Source organism: Ranitomeya imitator, chromosome 8, assembly GCF_032444005.1.
Source record: "Ranitomeya imitator isolate aRanImi1 chromosome 8, aRanImi1.pri, whole genome shotgun sequence".
Lineage (NCBI taxonomy): Eukaryota > Metazoa > Chordata > Amphibia > Anura > Dendrobatidae > Ranitomeya > Ranitomeya imitator.
The window spans coordinates 145,099,008-145,122,429 of NC_091289.1; the positions used below are offsets into that span (position 1 = coordinate 145,099,008).

Genomic DNA, 23,422 nt, shown 5'->3' on the forward strand with positions numbered 1-23,422 from the left:
CCTGCAGTAACCACCGATTGACCAAACCGCTGCACGGCCAGCTCTACCCTCACCTACTGTATCCTCACCCATCCCTTGTAGATTGTGAGCCCTCGCGGGCAGGGTCCTCTCTCCTCCTGTACCAGTTGTGACTTGTATTTTTCAAGATTATTGTACTTGTTTTATTATGTATACCCCTCCTCACATGTAAAGCTATAATAATAAATAATAATAATAATAATAATACTATTGAAAAAAAAAAAGCTTATCTCTAACCATTTGGTTGTAAAGAGCTAATCATTTTCAGAAAAAAATACTTCAGAAACAAAGTCCAAATACAATTATTGAAAAGGTATAAAACATATAAATACAGCACACGAGTAAACAATATTTAAATAGCGTCTTGTTCACACAGTTGTCATAATCGGTGACAATGACACCAAAAAATATTTTGGCATTAGTTTTGCTTTTTCCCATTTTCGCCAATAGTGAGAATTCCATGGTTAAACTCAACAATGGAGGCTATGAAGATATAGTTATCGCTATTAATCCTAACGTCAAGGAGGATCTTGAGATAATTGAGAATATAAAGGTAAGAATTATCATTATTTGTGAGCTTTAATATATGAAAAGCCCATTTATCTCTGTATGGAGTGAAAAGACAATCACTATTAGGTCACGTTCACACATTCATTATTTGGTCAGTATTTCACATCAGTATTTGTCAGCCAAAACCAGGAGTGGGTGAAAAATACAGGGCTCAAACAAAAAGTGAAAATATTTTGCAAAGTTATAAAATAATTATTTTATAAGTAATTTCTCAGTAGTATTTTGGAGCTCAGAGTAAGCATCTGAGAACTGCTATTTGTTCTTTCTTTTTTTTTTTTTTGCATTTTTGTTATAACTAATTTTTTTTTATCAGTATATCTACCGGTATTATAAGACATTGTTTTGTGCAGGACAAGTTTTTATTTTTCAATGGCACCATTTTAGGATGCCTAAAACTTAAAAGGAACCTGTCACCCCCCTTCCCTGGGCGTTTTTAGCAAAATAGGCACCTTCTGCATTCTGTGAAGGTGGCTCTTCTTTTTATGCTCCCTAATAACGCTGCAATATTAAGTTTTATAATTTTTGCGCCATACCTGTTTTCTGTCCGGGGGGCACGTCGTTTCCCCCGGACTCAACCGCCTCCAGCCATCAATCAGCCCCTCAGTGAGCCGGGCGCTGCCTCCTCTGTTTGTATGCATGTACCCGGCGCCTGCGCTGTGCTCTCATTTTTCTGTCATGCGCCGCGTGCGCTGCCCCTCAAGTCCCATCAGCTGATCTAGTGATCCTGCCCTGCAGTGTGTTCTGATGTATTCACACTGCGGGGCTGGGAATCTGGCGCATGCGCAGTTAGTATCTGCGGCTGTCCCCCATCTCCCCCCGCCTCTTTCCTCCAGCATGATGCGACTCGTCTGCACTGCAGCATCAAAGTGATCACAAGCCTGGGGGGGTGATAGGTTCCCTTTAAGTCCATCAAAGACTTTTTGTAGGTTCCTTCCCCATTGTTTACCATGCAGGTATAATAATAAGCTAGTGGTGGTTCCTGGGATTCCTAAAAATATGAGCCAAATAAGAATAGGGTTTGTCTGTTGAAGGGATTCTGTCACATAAATATAGGTTTTTTTTGCTAAAGGATTCAGTCACCAGGTTGTTGCCAGCTAAAACTTTATTGGTTGTTCTAAAACAGGTGGGGAACCTCAGGCTCCAGGGCCATTTACGGCCCTCAATGACCTTTTATCAAGCCCCCGAGCAGATTCTCAGGGACCGCATTCTTGGGCACGGAGGTGTATTTTCATTACAACCAGCTAATTAATTTCTTCTTGCTCTGTTAGCACACACACACAGTTTTCACTACTGAACACTGAAGGGCATGCAATGAAAGATTACGTCCTGAAACAAGTGCTAGAGTCAGGATGTACTTTGTGGGTGGAGTTTGTATACGGCCCCCAAAGGATGGTATAAATATCCAAATGGCCCTTGGCAGAAAAAAGATTCCCCATCCCTGTTCTAAAGTAACATGGTGGTCAAACAGCTTAAACAATTAAGGGTTTTACTATGGAAGATGACCCTAACAAGTCTTAGGTTTAATTAAATACAGAAAGCCAAAGGAATTGTGTATCTTGTAAATTTGTAACCCTTTCCTTACATGTATGTCGCATGTTGCGTATGAGTGTAAGAAGCAGATTCTGAAGTATAATACACTGTATACTGCAAAGTGGTGTTCAAAGGTTTCCCTGCTTTTTCTACACTGGTATGACATATTGGAAACAAAATTAGCACTTACCTTCCGGTGTTTTGTTTTTTTCCAAAAGGATATGGTGAAAGAAGCTACAGGTTTTTTGTTTGATGCCACAGGCAAGAGGCTATACATACGAAGTGTGAAGATTTTGGTCCCTCATTCTTGGTCTGAAAATAACTATACAAGACCTACAACAGAAACATATAACAAGGTACATTGAAATACAGGATGTCATATAGGGTTATACCCCAATCCATCCACAGGATAGATAATAACTTGGTGACTACTGATACCGAGCATGGGGATCTGAAATACCCCATTGGATTAGCAAGGTGGCCATTCATCTACTACAGCTCCATTTATTGGCTTTGGGACTGCTGGAGATAACCAAGTACAGTGCTCAGAAATCTCTTGTGGTCGCAAAGGGAATGAATTAATCACTGGCGCATACACAACAAGCGCGCCATTCCAATGAGGCATTTTAGAAATTCATTGAAGGTGCATTTACCAAATTATCACCTAATATATCCTGCTGAAAGGTAATATCTTGATAAGATGATGATAACTTTTTGAAGCAATTTTTTCTAGTTTGAAGGCTCTCTCTCTCTCTCTCTCTCTCTTCCCCAGAACTTCAAACATTGCAATGGACTTCCTGGAAAAGTCCGTTTTTAGTGTTTACTACTGGACACTAACTGTCCAGTATGTTCGGGTTCACTCATCTCTAGTCAGGACTCAGGAGAATGGGGTTTTCCTCTCCCCCAATAAGCACCTTTGAGGAATATGGCTATTGTGTACTAACGGCTTTGCTTTTCAGAACTACCATAAACCACAATAGAGGGAGCTACATGAATACTAGTCACATATAAAACTCAGATACTCCATCATGGAGTGTCATACAAGAGTCAAGTTACATAAGTCTCTTTATACACGGGGGACCCATGACAGCCACATGTTACACCATTAGTAGCTGTCTCTGCTCCTGAGTTGTGTGGCAATTCTCTGTGTGGGCAGCCAACAGATACAGACAAGCATCTCTAGACACAGATGGTTGGGGGCCACACAAAATGGCATTGCAGTCTGCATGTCCCCACCCATCTGTGGGAAAATAATATTTGTTACTAGACTTGAGTGAATCTCCCAAAATTAGATTTGTACAAATTGTTTCAATTCAGGGGAAAAATTTGATTAGTATTGAATAAATTTGATGTACAGTGGGTATGGAAAGTATTCAGACCCCTTCAAATTTTTCACTCTTTGTTTCAATGCAGCCATTTGGTAAATTTAAAAGAAATCTTTTTTTTCTCATTAATTTACACTCTGCACCCCATCTTGACTGAAAAAAAACAGAAATGTAGAAATGTTTGCATATTTATTAAAAAAGAAAAACTGAAATATCACATGGTCATAAGTATTCAGACCCTTTGCTCAGACGCACATATTTAAGTCACATGCTGTCCATTTCCTTGTGATCCTCCTTGAGATGGTTCTGCTCCTTCATTGGAGGCCAGCTGTGTTTACCTAAACTGATAGGACTTGATTTGGAAAGGCACACACCTGTCTATATAAGACCTCACAGCTCACAGTGCATGTCAGACCAAATGAGAATCATGAGGTCAAAGGAGCTGGCCAAGGAGCTCAGAATCAGAATTGTGGCAAGGCACAGATCTGACCAATGTTACAAAATAATTTCTGCAGTATTCAAGGTTCCTAAGAGCACAGTAGCCTCCATAATCCTTAAATGGAAGAAGTTTGGGACCACCAGAAATCTTCCTAGACCTGGCCGTCCAACCAAACTGAGCAATCGTGGGAGAAGAGCCTTGGTGAGAGAGGTAAAGAAGAACCCCAAGATCACTGTGGCTGAGCTCCAGAGATGCAGTAGGAAAATGGGAGAAAGTTCCACAAAGTGAACAATCACTGCAGCCCTCCACCAGTTGGGCCTTTATGGCAGAGTGGCTCGATGGAAGTCTCTCCTCAGTGCAAGACATATTAAAGCTCACATAGAGTAAAAGGCATGAAGGACTCCCAGACTGTGAGAAATAAGATTCTTTGGTCTGATGAGATGAATTTAAGATATAACATTTTGGTTATAAATCTAAGAGGTATGTGTGGAAAAAAAAACAGGCACTGCTCATCACCTGCCCAATACAATCCCAACAGTGAAACATGGTTGTGGGAGCATCATGCTCTGGAGGTGTTTTTCAGCTGCAGGGACAGGATGACTGGTTGCAATGGAAGGAAACATGAATGCGGCCAAGTACAGAGATATCCTGGATGAAAACTTCTTCCAGAGTGCTCTGGACATCAGACTTGGCCGAAGGTTCACCTTCCAACAAGACAATGACCCTAAGAACACAGCTAAAATAACAAAGGAGTGGCTTCAGAATAACTCTGTGACCGTTCTTGACTGGCCCAGCCAGAGCCTTGACCTAAACCCAATTGAGCATCTCTGGAGAGACCTGAAAATGGCTGTCTACCAACGTTCACCATCCAACCTGATGGAACTGGGGAGGATCTGCAAGGAAGAATGGCAGAGGATCCCCAAATACAGGTGTGAAAAACTTGTAGCATAATTCCCAAGAAGACTCATGGCTGTACTAGCTCAAAAGGGTGCTTCTTCTCAATACTGAGCAAAGGGTCTGAATACTTATGACCATGTGATATTTCAGTTATTCTTTTTTTTAAAAATTTGCAAACATTTCTACATTTTTGTTTTTTTTTCAGTCAAGATGGGGTGCAGAGTAGTGTTGAGCATTCCGATACCGCAAGTATCAGGTATCGGCCGATACTTGCGGTATCGGAATTCCGATACCGAGATCCGATATTTTTGTGATATCGGGTATCGGTAACGGATCAATAGGAATGTGTAAAATAAAGAATTAAAATAAAAAATATTGATATGCTCACCTCTCCGGCGGCCCCTGGACATCATGCTGCTAACCGGGAGGCTTCTTTGTTTAAAATGCGCGCCTTTAGGACCTGCGAATGACGTCCCGGCTTCTGATTGGTCGCATGCCGCCCATGTGACCAGCACGCGACCAATCAGAAGCCGCGACGTCATTCTCATTCACAAAAACTCCTAATTCTAGGAATTGAGGACCTGCGAATGACGTCGCGGCTTCTGATTGGTCGCGTGCCGGTCACATGGGCGGCACGCGACCAATCAGAAGCCGGGACGTCATTCGCAGGTCCTAAAGGCGCGCATTTTAAACAAAGAAGCCTCCCGGTTAGCAGCGTGATGTCCAGGGGCCGCCGGAGAGGTGAGCATATCAATATTTTTTATTTTAATTCTTTATTTTACACATCCCTATGGATCCCAAGGCCTGAAGGAGAGTTTCCTCTCCTTCAGACCCTGGGAACCATGAGAATACCTTCCGATACTTGATGTCCCATTGACTTGTATTGGTATCGGATATCTGTATCGGCGATATCCGATATTTTTCGGGTATCGGCCGATACTATCCGATACTTTCAAGTATCGGACGGTATCGCTCAACACTAGTGCAGAGTGTACATGAGAAAAAAATGAACTTTTTTGAATTTACCAAATGGCTGCAATGAAACAAACAGTGAAAAAGTTAAAGGGGTCTGAATATTCTCAGTTCCCACTGTAAATTGAATCGGTTGAGAAGGGGTGAAAAAAATATTATACTCACCTCTCAACAGCCCTCACTACCCATACCTGTCCTGCACTGGTCCTTTGATCAGCACTTTTGTCTTCTATTTTATGCCATTCATCCTGTGGCCTTGTGTGACTTCTATCATTTTTCTTCTATCTTCCTTGCAACCTGGTCTTCTGTTCACTAGGCCCCACATTGTCACGTCGGGATAGGGAACAAGAGAGTCAAGGATAACTGATTATTTAAAAAAAATCCCTTTGTAGGTCACTTTCCTCACACACTGGCCACTACTTCTGTCCATACAATGGCTTCCACCAGACCAGACCTGTCCATCATCCTCCTCCAATAGAAAAACAGCTTTACCATGTGAAGTGTTACAATTGGAGGAGATTGATGGACAGGTCTAGTCACATTCTCCTCCACCGGAAGCCATGGTAGGGACAGAAGTGAAGAATTGGAATAAATTAACTTTTTGATGATATTCTAATTATGTGAGGAGTGTGTATATATATATATATATATATATATATATATATATATATATAGTAAAGCTGCAGTAGCTTCGTACACAGTGAAGGAGCAGTGACCCACAAATTCAAACACAAAAGTCTCTTTTAATGTGTTTCTTCACAGCATTAAAGTCCACTTCACATAAATGCTTATAACTTCAGTGATCAGTTTACACCAGTTCAAAGTAATGCTTATCACATGGCTTTAGATTTGCGGTCCCTAAACAGGCCAGACTTCCCTTGTCCAATTTCCCTGGGTGACCGTACGCCATCTCACAGTCTCTATACGTCTCCATACACACAGCCTCATATGTTGCAGACACTACACACGCCAGCCCTACTCTGACTAGTTCTCGTGGGTGTCCTTCATCGATGTATCACAGTCTCTTACAGACTCATTACTCACACAGTCGTACACAGTTCAGGATATCCTCCGGATAGCAGCCAGGCACCATATCCACCTGTTTGCAATCGTTGCACATGCTAGTCCTCTTTCGGGCGCAGGATATCAACCTCCGGGCACAGGACCATCCACATCCGACTCCTACGGGCACAGGACTGTCCACATCCCAGACCAGTACCATGGACGACTTGCATCTCTGTACGCTGCGGGTGACAGGCTATTCAGCTGCCCTGGGTGCTGGCTCTGCTGGCCTCCATGCACTCTGCAGACCAGCACACACCAGACTGACACTGACGTGCCCCTCGCACACCTGGCCTCACCTGGCCAGACACCTGACACACCCATACCCCTTACTGCAGGGTTTTTAAACACACACAAACTTGTGGCCTTCAGCCACCTGGAAAACCCAGACCGGAGATCCGTGACTCTCATGCACACCTATGGACTTCATCAGTCTGCATGCACATTCTGGGGAGAACAAACAGCGCCCCCTAGCTGTATCAGAGGCCACAGCCTCACAATATATATATACTCTGTAAATACTTTTTGTTTTTTTACATTTTTGCATATTAAATTATTAATTTTTTATTTATTTTGCATCTGATTTTGTGTACTCTCCTTTAATACATCCCTATGAAGGTCACTGATTACTTTTAGAGCCCAGAAATTGAGATAATTAGATATTATATGCTGTTTTCTAACCTATGCCTGTAAGGTGCACTGTGTCTGAACTCGGGAGTGCCAGAGATGCTCCTGACCTAGGGTTAAGTAAAAAAAATACCAAAAATGGTAGACAACCCCTTTAATGGCTTGAAATCTAGACTGTTTCCATATTCAAAAGGTTTTTGTTTTTCGTAATCTTAGGCAGATATTATAATTGCTGAGCCGACCCTGAAATATGCAGATGATCCTTATACACAGCAGTATGGACGCTGTGGAGAACAAGGCAGCTTTATTCACTTTACTCCAAATTTTATAACTAACGACTCACTCATCTCAGTGTATGGACCCCGAGGTAATAGAAAAATGTTTTTTCTCTCGCTTTTGTTAAGAGACATATGTTCCTATTTTTATCATATGAAATTGTGATGCCTACAATGTTAATGCTGACCTAGTATGCACATTAATGAATACTTAAGGTAAAATAATAATAAATCTTTTTTTTGTGAAAATCAATAGGGTTTGTCAAAATTACTGCAGATGTAATAGAAAAAAAATTGTTGAAAGATCGCCTAACTTACAAAATCCCTGTAAAATAGAAGTGTATGTATTTTAGGGAACTGAATAAAGACATGAGTACATCGAGTTGAGCCTACTACACTTCAAAGTTGATACAGTGCAAGAAAAAAAAATTCTATTAGGCTATAATCACTTGCACCATTGGTGTTTTTTTTTCTGCAGCCAAAACCTGCTCTCTTAACAGTAAAAACATGGTGTTCAAAACACCCGTTTTCACTGCATTTTCATGGTTTTTTAATGCATTTTTGATGCGGATTACATGTGTTCTTTGTTCACAGTGCGTTTTATAAAATTAGTTTTATTCACAAAAAAAGCTGCGAAAATGCCGTTACAATTTTTGCAGCATTTTTTCTCTTTCTCATTGCTTCCTATGGGTGAAAAAACATTGCAAAAACGCTGAAATAATTAACGTGCTGCAGATTTTAAAAAGCTGCAGTTTTACAATTTAGTCAGGGAGAAAAAACAAATGTATGATTGAGATTTCTGAAATCTCATAGTTTTTCCTGGTACTGTAAAAACAGCTATTAATTTGCATAAAAAGCTGCAAAAAAATATACAGCAAAACCATAACATGTGAACATAGTCTTAAACAAAAGGCAATTTTCCTCATTTCCTTTATGGTGGGTTTACATTAACCGATAAATGACCACAAACTTACCTATCGGTTATTATTTATTAGCCTTTTTACAAAGGCAGACGGTGCTAACGTATGTACAGGAACAATCTGTAATAAATCGTTCAATGCGCACAGTTGCCATTGTTCTCAGTTTGCACAAGACGATGCGCTGCTGAGAACAATTATTTTTTGTGCAGCGCAAAACATTATTTCACCCAATGAATGAGTGTTTTCCTCTTCCATCAGGTGATCGGCCTGTTTACAGTGGCAGATTATCTTGGAACAATGGTTCGTTCCTAGGAATGCTCATTTGCAATAATCTTTCAGTGTAAATGCACTGTTAGGGCAAGTATCAAAATTAATCCTTAGATCAATTATTTCCATAATAACTCATCCCAGCATAAAAATTAAATAGTTTTAATGTTCTTCCACTAAGAAAATCACAATCTTTGTTGCAGAAACTTACTTTCCTTTAGATGTAGTTAATGTAGTGAATACCTCATTGTTTTACTTACAGTTCTTTATATTTCACCCCTGTTTTTGATCACTTCTTATCTTCTTACTCTACTTGTCCCAGTTACAATATTACTTCAGTTGCCCACCGTTGAAGCCGTTCAGCTATTACAGCTGACTAAGTTATAGCTGGCCATACAATTGCTAGAAAGCAGCCACTGCTGATGAAATGTTCTGTGAGGGTGGATTTAACATGTACATTTGCTGCGTAATTTACATATAAATTCTGCTGGTGAAATGTGCAGATGGGTAGAGTAAAAGACAGGTAAGGACTCACTCAGATGTTGTTTTTCATGTACAAGTTCTATCCATGTTTTTTACGTAAAGAACTGGTACCTAGTAAAGTCTACTAGCTACTAACATATGCTATTTTTAATGAAGACCTAGTGGTCGTCTCAAAATCGCTGAGACATATCCAATATTAATCTGAATGTCAGACTAAAAATTGACTATTCAAATGCTCAGTGTGTTTTGGACGCAGTGAGTGACAGCTCAGTGGTCCAATGTAGTGCAGGGGCGTGCTGAGCAGTTTGTATTTTGATTGACAGCTCAGCTGTCCAATTTGAGACTGGGAGGTGCTGAGCTTACTTCAGGTGTCCCCTGTTCTTAGTGATTACCCTGCTTTTTTTACTAAGCTAGCAGTCACAGATATCTGCCAGTCGTAGCTTTCATCTCAGTGTGGTGTGCTCTCCTTTGTGCTCTGAAATGGAATTCTGACTCTGGACTGTGACCTTACTGCACCTTTTTCTCTACCCATTGTGTAACATGCACCGTCCTGGCTCTTGATTTCAGACTTCTTGACTAACCTTGCACACCCTCGCCGGAATATTAAACACCTCGATCTACACTCACTCTCTGAATCCCTCCTCCCTCTTACAGACATAAGTTCCCTACACAATGCGAATGCCGCTGCCGCTCTATATAACACCACAATAGCTGTAGCTTTGGAATCTCTTGCCCCTCTCACACATACCAAAGCTTGCAAAATCAACAGACAGCCGTGGCACAACAGCCTGAACAAAAAACTGAGGCGAGCTTCCAGGGCTGCTGAGCGGAGATGGAAAGGATCCCACTCCATCGAGCACTTCATCGCATTCAAACAATCCCTCACTACTTTCAAGGCCACACTCGCCACAGTTAAACAAACCTACTTCTCATATCTCATATCCTCCCTGTCTCACAACCCTAAACAGTAATTCAACACGTTCAATTTCCTCCTCCGTCCCCCTGCACCTCCTCCCTCCCCACTCATCTCGGCTGAAGACTTTGCTGCATTTTTTCAAGCAGAAGATTGATAACATCAGAGACAGTTTTGGTCGACAACCCCCAGAGCCCTTCCACGTAACTGTCCAGCCCACCACCTCCAAAACCAACTTCTCCACCATTACAGAAAATCGACTCTCCACTCTACTCTCAAGATCACATTTCACCACCTGTGCACTTGACTCGATCTCATCCCACTTCATCCCAAACCTCACCATAGTCTTCATCCCAACCCTAACCCATCTCTTCAACCCATCACTAACAACTGGTGTTTTCCCCTCAAGCTTTAAACATGCCTCAATCACACCTATGCTCAAAAAGCCCTCTCTTGACCCACCCTCTGTATCTAGCAATTGCCCTATATCACTTCTCCCCGATGCCTCAAAACTACTGGAACAACATGTCCATCTTGAACTGTCCTCCCATCTCTCTTCCTGCTCCCTCTTCGACCGCTTACAATCTGGCTTCCGGTCACACCACTCCACTGAAACTGCCCTAACTAAGGTCATCAATGACCTATTAACTGCCAAGGCCAAGCGACACTACTCTGTCCTCCCCCTCCTGGACCTGTCCTCTGCCTTTGACACAGTGGACCATTCCCTATTATTACAGACCCTCTTATCCCTTGGCATCACAGACTTGGCCCTATCCTATATCTCGTCATACCTAACAGACCAGACATTCAGCATCTCCCACTTGCACACCACCTCCTCACCTCACCCCCTATCTGTCGGAGTCCCGCAAGGTTCAATCCTAGGGCCCCTGCTCTTCTCCATTTACACTTTCAGCCTGGGACAGCTCATAGAATCTCACGGCTTTCAGTACCACCTCTATGCAGATGACACACAGATCTATATCTCTGGACCAGATATCATCACCCAACTAACCAGAATCCCTCAATTTCTGTCCGCTATTTCATCCTTCTTCTCCACTAGATTTCTAAAACTTAACATGGACAAAACAGAATTCATCATCTTTCCTCATCTCACGCAACCCCCCCCCAATGGACCTATCCATTAAAATAAATGGCTGCCCACTCTCCCCAGTCCAACAAGCTCGCTGCCTTGGGGTAATCCTTGACACTGATCTCTCTTTGAAACCACATATACAAGCCCTTTCCACTTCCTGCAGACTTCAACTCAAAAATATTTCATGGATCCGTACATTCCTAAAACAAGAATCTGCAAAAACTCTAGTCAGTACCCTCATCATCTCTTGCCTTGACTACTGCAACCTCCTGCTCTGTGGCCTCCCTACGAACACTCCTGTACCCCTCCAATCTATTCTAAACTCTGCTGCCCAACTAATCCACCTGTCCCCCTGCTATTCCCCGGCCTCTCCCCTCTGTCAATCCCTTCACCGGCTCCCCATTGCCCAGAGACTCCAGTACAAAACCCTAACCATGACATACAAAGCCATCCACAACCTGTGTCCTCCATATATCTGTGACCTTTCCTCCTGGTACTTACCTGCATGCAACCTCCGATCCTCACAAGATCTCCTTCTCTACTCCCCTCTTATCTCCTCTTCCCACAATCGCATACAAGATTTCTCTCGCGCATCACCCCTACTCTGGAACTCTCTACCACAAGATATCAGACTCTCGCCTACCATCGAAACCTTCAAAAAGAACCTGAAGACCTACCTTTTCAGACAAGCCTACAACCTGCAGTAACCACCGATTGACCAAACCGCTGCACGACCAGCTCTACCCTCACCTACTGTATTCTCACCCATCCCTTGTAGATTGTGAGCCCTCGCGGCAGGGTCCTCTCTCCTCATGTACCAGTCATGACTTGTATTGTTTAAGATTATTGTACTTGTTTTATTTATGCATACCCCTCCTCACATGTAAAGTACCATGGAATAAATGGCGCTATAATAATAAATAATAATAATAATAACCTGACTCATGGATTGTCCATGAGAAGTAACTCAGCATCACAGCAAGTCTATGACTCCATAAGAAAATTGGACTGCACTCAGATTAAACTCTGGTGAAACTTATTGGAATTCTGAACAATATCACTTATGAAACTAAGACCGTTTTCCTCATATGTGAAAAATAACAGATATCTGAATAAGCCCAAAGTGAGATTTTTAAAATCTCATCCTTATGTAATACATGGATTTTCCTGAAAATTTGCAGCAGAATACTTGTGGACATACCATAAGGCCGGGATCACACACAGCGAGATACGGCCGAGTCTCGCAGGTTAAAACCAAGCTCTGGCACCCCAGAGCGGAGCGTGCAGCAGCATAGCAATACACGGAGCTGCACGCTCCGCTGCGGAGTGCCGGTGCCAGAGCTTGGTTTTAACCTGCGAGACTCAGCCGTATCTCGCTATAGTGTGACTCCGGCCTTACACAGATCTTCAGACTCTTCTCTTAGTTCATGTGCATTTCATTTCTAGTCTCCAGACTCTGGTTGGGTGCAGGACCCAGCCAGGACTGATAGGGACATAACACACAGTTGTATCCACCTGTATGCTCATGTTCATGTAATTATGATGTCACCTGAGCTCCTTCACCTTTCAAAAACTTGGAAACTGCATTGTCAATGCAGAACTAGTATTATCAGTGCAGTATGTGCTCGAGAACTGCTGTAATAGATACCCTATAAAAAACTGCTCATTGTATTCAGCCCAATGATTAACTTGAGAGCTGAACCTTGGGCAAATTAATCCTCACCCCAGATGATTCCAGCTCATCCCTGTAGATTCTCATAGTTCCATTGATAAATAATAGTTCCCTTATATACTGTGCCTGAAATGTAAGGCCCTACCCCCAAAAAATAAAAAATACTGATTTACTCAGTTCCTGCACTTTTACACTTTTATCCCAGCATGTAAATTGGGCTGCAACATAAATGCTTTTTTGTGGTTTTGCATACTACACATTATAGTCATTATTTAAATAAATGTATTAAATTTGGACATATAGCATCCATAATATGTCTGTGCTACTAACAACAAATATATATGAATGTTCATTCAAACAAATCATCTATTGAAAGGTGTAAGGAAATGTTAAAATTATACACCATAATTCTAAAAGGTTAGAAAAAAATACATAAAAGGTGTATTATTTTTTGTTATACTTCATGTATTAATTCTTTTTTCTTTGCTGTGATAACAAATATAATATTTGTTAATTTAATCTGTAAAGTTGATTTTACAAGGCTTCAAAATGAAAAACTTCTTTTGCTTTCAGGTAGAGTGTTTGTCCATGAATGGGCTCATCTCCGATGGGGTGTGTTTGATGAATACAGTTTGGATGATCCTTTCTACCTTGCAGCGAATCACAAAGTGGAGGCTACAAGGTGAGACATTTATGATACACAGGACTGTCTGGCGGCTCTCCTGACCCAAGTGTAGCAGCATGTATTTCTATGTAGCTGTCAAGCTCAGGTAAGGAGAGCCGCCAGCCAGTCCGTGCACTACAATGTAATCATCGTCAATGTTATACGGCAGTCTGATGATGCCCTTAAAGAATTAGGCGCATCTTACTCCAGTATTCTCAATCATTAAGACTGACATCCATAATGTCATTCTTAATGAATTGGGTCCTACTCCTAACTGTTCATCTCTTCTTAAACCAGATTGATATATAGTTTTATATAGAAAATTCTGCATAACTTGAAACTCAATGAGTGAAATCCCTGACAGTCTCACTCAGTGATGAGGCCCACCTACTGGTCTCCAAAGCATATTGATATACATATGGTCAAAAGTGCTGGCCCCCTTGAAATTGTTTCAGAAAATTAAGTATTTCTCCCAGAAAATTATTGCAATTGCATGTTTTGCTATACATATGTTTGTTTCTATTGTGTGTATTGAAACAACACAAAAAAAACTGAAAAAAAGGCAAATTGGACATCATTTCACACACTCTGTGGTATAAATAACTGCAATCAGCCACTTCCTATAACCATCAGCAAGCTTCTTATACCTATCAACTGGAATTTTTGACCACTCTTCTTTTGCAAACTTCTCCAAGTCTCTTATATATGAAGGGTGCCTTCTGCCAACAGCAATTTTTAGATCTTTCAAGAGACATTCAATGGGATTCAGACTGGCTACTTCACAACTCTACAGCAGTTCGTTTCCATCCATTTCTGTCTGCTTCTTGAAGTATGTTTGAAAGACCAGGATACAAACTCAGCTTTCTGACACTGGGCAATATATTGTAACCCAAAATCCTTTGATAATCTTCAGATTTCATTATGTCTTGCACACAGTCAAGGCACCCAGTGCCAGAGGCAGCAAAACAACCTCAAAACATCTTTGAACCTCCACCATATTTGACTGTTGGTACTGTGTTCTTTTCTTTATAGGCCTCATTTCATTTTCGGTAAACAGTAGAATGATGCGCTTTACCAAACAGCTTTTCCTATTTTTCTCCTCAAAATTTGGTGTTCGTCTTATAATCCGGAACGCCTTGCAAAACGAAAAACACGGAAGTTTCATTTCAGGTGTAATTTTCATATTGACCCTGCTGTTACTTGTCACAGGTATGTTTGAATATGCATCACATGCTTGAAGCAAAATAGTTTACTCACAATTTTGGAAAGGTACCAACAATTTTGTCAGGCCCAATTTTGGGGTTTTGTGTGAAATTATGTCCAATTGTCCTTTTTTTTCTGTTTTTTTTTTGTGTTGTTTCAATACACAGAAAGAAAATGAATGTGTATAGCAAAACAAGTGCAATTACAACAACATTTTCTGGAACAATTTCTAGAGTGCCAATACTTTCGGCCATGACTGTATATCGTTTCCCACAATAGTATATATCAATTCGCTTTGTAGATATTCTGTCAGATAATGTTGGCAAATTAAACTGCTTTCTTTAAACTTGACAGGTTCCCTTTAACACAAGGAAAGTTAGCTATATTAATTTCAGTTAACCTTATTACTTGACACCAGTTCATACAATCGATGTTACTTTTCCAATGCCGCTACTTTTTTTTCTTCTCGATTGTGTCCAACATTCCCCCGTTGAAGTTTCTCAAGGCAGAAGTAAATAAGAACTGATAGAGACATAACACAATATTATATTCATTTATACCTTTTTGTTTTAAGTTATACAATTTTTATGTATAAAATGGTATCAGCTAACATTTAAAAAAAAAAAAACAGAAATCTATGGAAATGATGAATGCACTTTAAAAGGTTGTTCACAAATCTTAGATGGGCAAAATTCTGAAGTGTTTGTAAAAACAAGCAAGTTTTCAATTTATTTGCCATCAAAATTTCTCTGTGTTCTCAAGGATGGAATAATTTTTTAATTTATTTTTTTATGGCTTTTTGGTCAATGTGGTGCAAATTCATTTGCAAGACCCAGTCCATCGCCATGTCAGTAATCTGAGACCGTCAAACGGTAGCCCTGAGAACTGCCTCCTACCTCCCGGCATCCAATGTTTTTCTTTTAATAAGCCAGTCTTGTCTGAAATCATATTTTTGTCATACTGGAATAATGATGTCGTCCCAGGTGGACTAATCAAAAAAGTAGCCATGGATGCCATCTGACACGAAGCAGTTTGCAGATGTCCTGTCCAGTAGCAACAGAATACTAACCTAACCACTGAAGCGGCTCCTGTGAATCAATTTGCAGCATCTTTACTTGTTGCTAGTGAACCAGTAACCATATTCTTGCCGCGGTCGCCAAACTTGCACATTGCTTACGTTATCTTTCCAATAGAGCTTGGAATTTTTGGTTTCATGGCCTTTTTTCAGAAAATATGAATGATAACCCCAAAACTTTTTCTCCACTTAACGTTAGGCTATGTGCACACGGTGCGGATTTTGCTGCGGATCCACAGCGTTTCCGCAGATGCGGATCCACAGCAGTTTCCCATGAGTTTACAGTACAATGTAAACCTATGGGAAACCAAAGACGCTGTGCCCATGCTGCGGAAAAAAACGTGCGGAAACGCAGCAGATTATTTTCCACAGCATGCCAATTCTTTGTGCGGAATCCGCAGCGGTTTTACATCTGCTCCAATAGAAAACTGCAGATGGAAAACCGCAGCAGAATCCGCAGTAGAATCCGCAATAAATCCGCATTAAAAACTGCAGCGGTTTTCCAATGCGGATTTATCAAATCCGCTGCGGAAAATCCGCAGCCCTCACAGATACGTGTGCACATAGCCTTATTGTCAAACTACTGTATTTTCTTTTTTTAAATCAAAATGACAACCAAAACATCCAAATGACCCTGATCAAAAGTTCACCTTCCCCATTTCTTAATAATGTTTTTTGCCCCCTCTAAGATCAATGACATCTTGAAGTGTTTTGTGGTAGTTGTGGAAGAGATTCTTTATTTTTTCAGATGGTAAAGCTGCCCACTTTTCTTGGCAAAATGTCTCCAGGTACTTTAAATTCCTGGGCTGTGTTATCATTCATATTCTCTGAAAAAAGGCCAAAAAAGCAAAAATTCTGTTGTGGTATGTAAACTTTTGAGCACAACTGTATTCAGCCCAGCGTGCAGTGTATGGTGTAGTACTTTATAGCGTTGTTATTAAATTAACACTATGGATGACGCTTCTAATGAGGCACTGTATGACAGTAGATTATATAGGGGAAGCAGCATCAATAGGTACCACACAGGGTATAACCAATGTATTATTATTATTATTATACATTTTTATAGCGCCATTTATTCCATGGCGCTTTACATGTGAACATGGCAAATATAGACAAGTACAATAAACATGAGTAAAACAAGGCACACACAAGTACACGAGGATAGAGGACCCTGCCCGCGAGGGCTCACAGTCTACAGGGGATGGGTGAGGATACACTAGGAGAGGCTAGAGTTGAACATGCGGCGGTTCAGCAGAGAGAGGATCGCAGCAGGTTGTAGGCTTGACGGAAGAGGTGGGTCTTCAGGTTCTTTTTGAAGGTTTCCGTGGTAGGTGAGAGCCTGATGTGTTGGGGTAGAGAGTTCCGGAGTATAGGGGAAGCATGGGAGAAGTCTTGTATACAGTTGTGGGTGGAAGAGAGTAGAGAAGTAGATCATGAGAGGATAGAAGGTTGCTTGTAGGTAGGTACCGGGAGATCATGTCACAGATGTATGGAGGAGAGAGGTTGTGAATGGCTTTGTATGTCATTGTTAGTGTTTTGAACTGTAGCGTCTGGGCAATAGGAAGCCAATGAAGGGCCTGGCAGAGAAGAGGGGCTGGGGAATAATGGGGAGATAAGTGGATTAGTCGGGCAGCAGAGTTTAGGATGGATTGGAGTGGTGCAAGAGTGCTAGTGGGGAGGCCAGAGAGTATGAGGTTGCAGTAGTCGAGGCGGGAGATGATAAGGGCATGCACTAGTGTTTTTGTGGTTTCATGATCAAGGAATGCACGGATCCAGGAAATGTTTTTGAGTTGGAATCGGCAGGAGGAGGCAATGGCTTGGATATGTGGCTTGAAAGAGAGGACAGAGTCAAGGATCACCCCAAGGCACTGAGCGTGCGGGACTGGGGAAATTGAGCAGCCATTGATATTAATGGATAGGTCGGGTGGGGGAAAGATTATGGATTCGGCTTTGTCCATGTTCAGTTTTAGAAAGCGAGCAGAAAAGAAAGATGAAATAGCAGACAGACATTGTGGGATTTTGGTCAGTAAGGAATTGAGGTCAGGTCCAGATAGGTAGATCTGTGTGTCATCAGCGTAGAGATGATATTGTAAACCGTGGGATTCTATGAGCTGTCCCAGGCCGAAGCTGTAGATGGAGAAGAGCAGGGGCCCTAGAACTGAGCCTTGGGGAACACCGACAGACAGGGGGCGAGATGAGGAGGTGGTGTGGGGGAGAGAGACACTGAATGTCTGGTCTGTTAGATAGGATGAGATCCAGGATAGGGCCATGTCTGTGATGCCAAGTGATGAGAGAATCTGTAACAGGAGGGAATGGTCCACAGTGTCAAAGGCAGAAGACAGGTCCAGGAGGAGGAGGACAAAGTAGTGTCGCTTGCTCTTGGCGGTTAGTAGGTCATTGGTCACTTTAGTTAGGGCAGTTTCGGCTGAGTGATGTGGTCAGAAGTCAGATTGTAACCGGTCAAAGAGGGAGCAGGAGGAGAGGTGGGAGGACAGTTCAAGATGGACATTCTGTTCCAGTAGTTTTGAGGCATAGGGGAGAAGGGATATAGGGCGATGGCTATTTCTGCTAGGAACTATCCAAATGTTTAAGTGTGTATATTAACTCTCTCAATATAATTGATTTAGGTGTTCTGTTGACATTTTTGGACAAAACCTAATACAGAAATGTCAAGGAAATTCTTGTTCTGTTTCCGGATGTAATTTTGACCCTATCACTATGCTCTATGAAGAAGGGTGCGTTTTCGTACCTGAGCAGAGTCAGTTTGTCTCAGAATCCTTGATGTACATACAGGCTCTTCCAGATGTGAGTATAAGAGAAGCCTGTGAAACATTGCAGTGGTATGCCTTTACTTTTAGAAGAAATTAACACTGTGATGACTGTTCTAGGTCACTAAGTTCTGTGATGCAATTACCCATAACATCGAAGCTCCAAACCTGCAAAATCTGCAGTGCAATCATCGCAGCACATGGGATGTGATCAAGAGCTCCGCTGATATAAACTCAACACATCCAACTCCTGACCTCACTATTCCAGTCCCGACCTTCACACTTTTACAGTATTCAGAGCGAGTGCTGACATTAGTGCTAGATGTGTCTGGAAGCATGGATTCGGTAAGTGGTCTCTATTTCAGCTAATTATACAATGTCCTTACAGACTTGTCTGATACTTTACTTTATTTTACAAAGGGATGTAAAAATAGACATGCACCAACCATGACTTGCATTGTTCTGCTGCATCGCTGACTGTGTCCACCAGTGGTCTTTTGTTTTTTTCTTCTGGCAGAGGATGTCATGTGTGCAGGGATGTATCTATAGTTGGTGCAGCCCCTGGAGCCCCTATATGTCCCTTTGGCCCATGTGAGAGACCAATTCTATTAAAAAAAATCACAGTTGGGGCCATGTTTGAGATTTTAAATTTTGACCCATGAAATGAACTTCAAATAACTCCACTGTATGTGACAACTGCATTCCCAAGCAGTAATGGAATGGTCTAGCTGGTGTATGTGTTCATCTTTTTTATTCCCACTGACACAGGTCCCTTTAAGTAATGTACCACCTCCTTTAACTCAGACTAAAACTAAAACTGAATGCCTGTCAGCAGATGTTCCCATTTTCACAGAAACATGTCGAAATGAAGTGGTGTTCTCATTGCTGAGAACCGCATTAATTTATATAAAAATGGATACTGCGTTCCAGGGGTGGACACTGACCGCTTGGTGCCCCTGTGCAGAGACAGCCGTAGCCAAGAAATACCAAGCTATTGCACAACTCTTGGGGTAGACAGTAGAACACAGCTAGAAGAGTATAGCCCAATAGAATAAAACATAACTTTTACTAATAATATTAAAAAGTGGACAAAACAATACAAAATACAAATAAAAGTGCTCACGCCGAAAACCGTGCTCTAATAAAAAACTGGTTTGATCTCACCAATTATGGACGAAGGGTACTCATGCCAGTGATGCAGGGTCCCAGGGAGGGTCCAAAAGTTGTAGGGTAAGGCAAAGGGGACAGGGGACCTGTTTCCTAAACCCCTGTCGTGCCCCAGCAATAACTCCCGTCCTTACAAGGACAGGCCCAAGTGAGTCCTACACTGGACACCCCCCGCCGTATGTAGTATGGTAGATACCTCCCCCTGTGCAGTAAATGTGTTTGGCTCCCCCTGATGGAGAAGACTGATGGACTGGTCATCTGGTCAGATGCTGGTCCATAAGCAGTCATTTTATATTTAACAAGAGGACAATGTAGCAAAGAGAGGGCGCTGTGACTATCAAAAATAATCAAAATCCTTTATTTAAGGGACGGTGCTGTACATATCAAAGATTATACTATGCAATCATGGGACGGCGCTGTGCAAAACAGCATAGATGCTATATAATAAGGGACTGCGGCACATTATACAAGAGGAAACTATGTAATTAAGAACCTCAGCCTCAGTCCGATCCTCCGCTCTAGGCACGACACGTGGACTGCGTGGGGTAATGCATGTTGTTGACACGCATCGTGCCCCATGTGGCCAGTTGAGGACTTGTCAGTGGCAGAAGATTCAAAACGAAGAGATGATCCAAAGCGAGCAGAGAACCAGATAAGGAGCTGTGGCAGTAGGCAGGCCTAGGAATACAATCTTTTTTTTTTATTGTTAATCCCCTTCCACAGTGGCAGCCATTTTGCTGTATTTGTGAAAATCGAATCCCCCCCCCCCAAATTTTGACTCATTACAAGTTGATTAACTCATCTCTTGTGAGACTCCGAGCAGTCAGCAAATCATCACCCATCCCATGGTGGGTGATGGGATAGGTCTGCTAAGTCAACACAACTATTGAATAGGCAGGAAGCATCTCCCGAGATCTGGCATCTTTTTTTTTTTACATGACGGAAGATTTTGTTGCACAATCCCTTTCTTGGCTCTTACATTAAAGGGGTTTTCACTTATTTGTACAGTGGGCACAGAAAGTATTCAGACCACTTTACATTTTTTATCATTCAATGAATAGTAGTTATTTACAATGGGTACGGGAATTATTCAGACCCCTTTACATTTTTCACTCTTTGTTTCATTGCAGCCATTTGGTAAATTCAAAAAAGTTCATTTTTTTCTCATTAATGTACACTCTGCACCCCATATTGACTGAAAAAAACAGAAATGTATTAATTTTTGCATATTTATTAAAAAAGAAATTACTACATTTCTGGGGGGATTTTCAGCCAAGATGGGGAGCAGAGCGTACATTAATGAGAAAAACAGACAATAAAGTTGTAACTTGCATTTTACATACAGGGAAAAATTATAGTCTATTATATGAAGACATAGATAGAAGCCAAATAAGACACCCCATGTATGTATGCCAAGGACCATAGAGGGACAGCTGCAAACATAACAGTTATCCTAATCACCACACACAGCGCAGATTAATCCCATAAAAAATTACCTTTATTAATATACATTAAAAACAGTAAATCGAAACAGGTACAGAGGGACACAGGTATGGATAATACAACACTAAGTGGCAGTACATAAAGCAGAGGGCCCCAGGTACCACCCACAGCCGAAGCACACCATACTCAAATATTATAGGATATCAATCCATAAATATGGGCAAAAGATATACAAAACACTGGTACTATGACCCGATATCCAATAGGCAAGGAAGTGTAGCAGAGCAAAATAACACACATTACCTGGTATGCTCAGCAGTGGGGGACCCAGAGCCCACCCCAACGCGCGTTTCGGAGCCACAGACCAGCTTCTTCCTCAGAAATGAGAAAAAAATGAACTTTTTTGAATTTACCAAATGGCTGCAATGAAACAAAGAGTGAAAAATTTAAAGGGCGATGGATACTTCTCGTACCCATTGTAAATAACTATTATTCATTGAATGTGAATGATAAAAAAATGTATGCTATGCTTTACTATTTCAAGATTTTTGCATGGTGTCAGTGATGGGAACGTTCCTATTTCCATCCAAGAGCTGGAAATCTGTCGAGAGTGTAAAAGTGGCACATGCCTTGCTCACATAAAACCAGAAACCCCTTTAGTGTTTAATAAGAATATTGAATATTACATGTAATCTCTTGTTTTCAGTATAATCGCATTGAGCGCCTGTACCAGGCTGCAGAGATTTTCATTAAACAAATCATTGAGACTGGTTCTTATGTTGGGATGGTGACATTTTCATCTTCGTCCACTGTAAGATCATCATTAATCCAAATAAATAGTGATGCAGAACGTGAGCAGCTGAAACAACTTCTACCAACAGTAGCAAACGGAGGAACAAATATATGTTCTGGACTTCTGACCGCCATTCAGGTAATTTACAACCAGACATATCTCCATTGTATATAAGTATTGCTATAATATAGAAATTATATTAAAGAAGTCAATACAAAGATGTGTGCAGTAAAGCAGAAAAATATCCTATTTTTACTAAATTGAGCTGTCCAATCTGTATAGCAATGGCCAAAACGGACAGTAGAAGACACATACAGGAGAGGACCCCTGTGCAAAAACAATATATAAGGCTAGGTTCACATTTGCATTCAGGAGGGCTGCGGATGGCTCCGTACTTCCTCCTTTCTTCCTCCCTGAAGCCCCGCCTATGTTCTGCCTACTCCTGTATGCGTCCTGCGTTACCCTGCGTACCTATCTTTAACATTGGGTATGCAGGGACATGCATTGTATGTGGATGCATGTGTCGATTTTACGTGTGCGGTGACGGCACGGAAATGCAAAATTTTGCGTTTCCGTGCGGTCACCACACACATCAAATCGTCAAATGCGGCCGCATCCACATACAACGCATCCCTGCATATCCAATGTTAAAGATAGGTATGCAGGACGCATGCAGAAGTAGGCGGACCTAAAGCAAAGAAGTGCAGAAGTGGGCGGGGCTCTACGGAGGAAGTACGCAGCCCTCCGCAAAGCCCTGGTACACAAGTGTGAACCCAGCCTAAGCCATTTGTAGTCTAATAGCTCACCATAATGCCCAATTCCACCTTTTATGGAGGTGAAAGTGGGCCTTTTACATCTTAGGCCCCTGCGTGACTGCACAAGTTGAACCAATGGTATTTCTGCCTCTGCATATGAAGCATTTAGGGGCCAATCCACTAAAACTAGAGTTGTGTATGCCAGTCTTAATGAAGGGCACGCTCGATTATCATGCACCTAAACCATTAATATGAGGTGCACACCATTTAATGAATTAGGAAAGACCCTATTGGAGTAGGTGGCCGGGACTGGGGTGATAAGACCAAAAGTCACAATATTTGGAGTAAGGGCAAAATTAGCACGACTTATTCAGATCTTTGTATTCCAGAAATTTGGAGTAAATACCTTAAAGAATCGGCCCCTTGATGTCTCCCATTCTGGATTTTTCCCATCCCCTACCCGAGACGGTCCAATCACCTCAAATAAA

The 23,422-nt window shown here is 41.6% G+C and overlaps 1 protein-coding gene across 1 annotated transcript in view; it reads left to right on the forward strand.

Annotated features, from left to right (window-relative positions):
- The first annotated feature begins 359 nt into the window (after positions 1-359).
- The window catches only part of LOC138648038 (calcium-activated chloride channel regulator 4A-like), a 39,755-nt gene continuing 16,692 nt past the window's right edge, over positions 360-23,422 (forward strand). Inside the window, exons 1-7 of the mRNA XM_069737510.1 lie at positions 360-571; positions 2,337-2,474; positions 7,657-7,807; positions 13,637-13,745; positions 18,636-18,813; positions 18,897-19,121; positions 22,093-22,317. Of these exons, the coding sequence (XP_069593611.1) occupies positions 413-571; positions 2,337-2,474; positions 7,657-7,807; positions 13,637-13,745; positions 18,636-18,813; positions 18,897-19,121; positions 22,093-22,317 (1,185 nt within the window). The 5' untranslated portion in view covers positions 360-412. The remainder of the gene's footprint in view (positions 572-2,336; positions 2,475-7,656; positions 7,808-13,636; positions 13,746-18,635; positions 18,814-18,896; positions 19,122-22,092; positions 22,318-23,422) is intronic.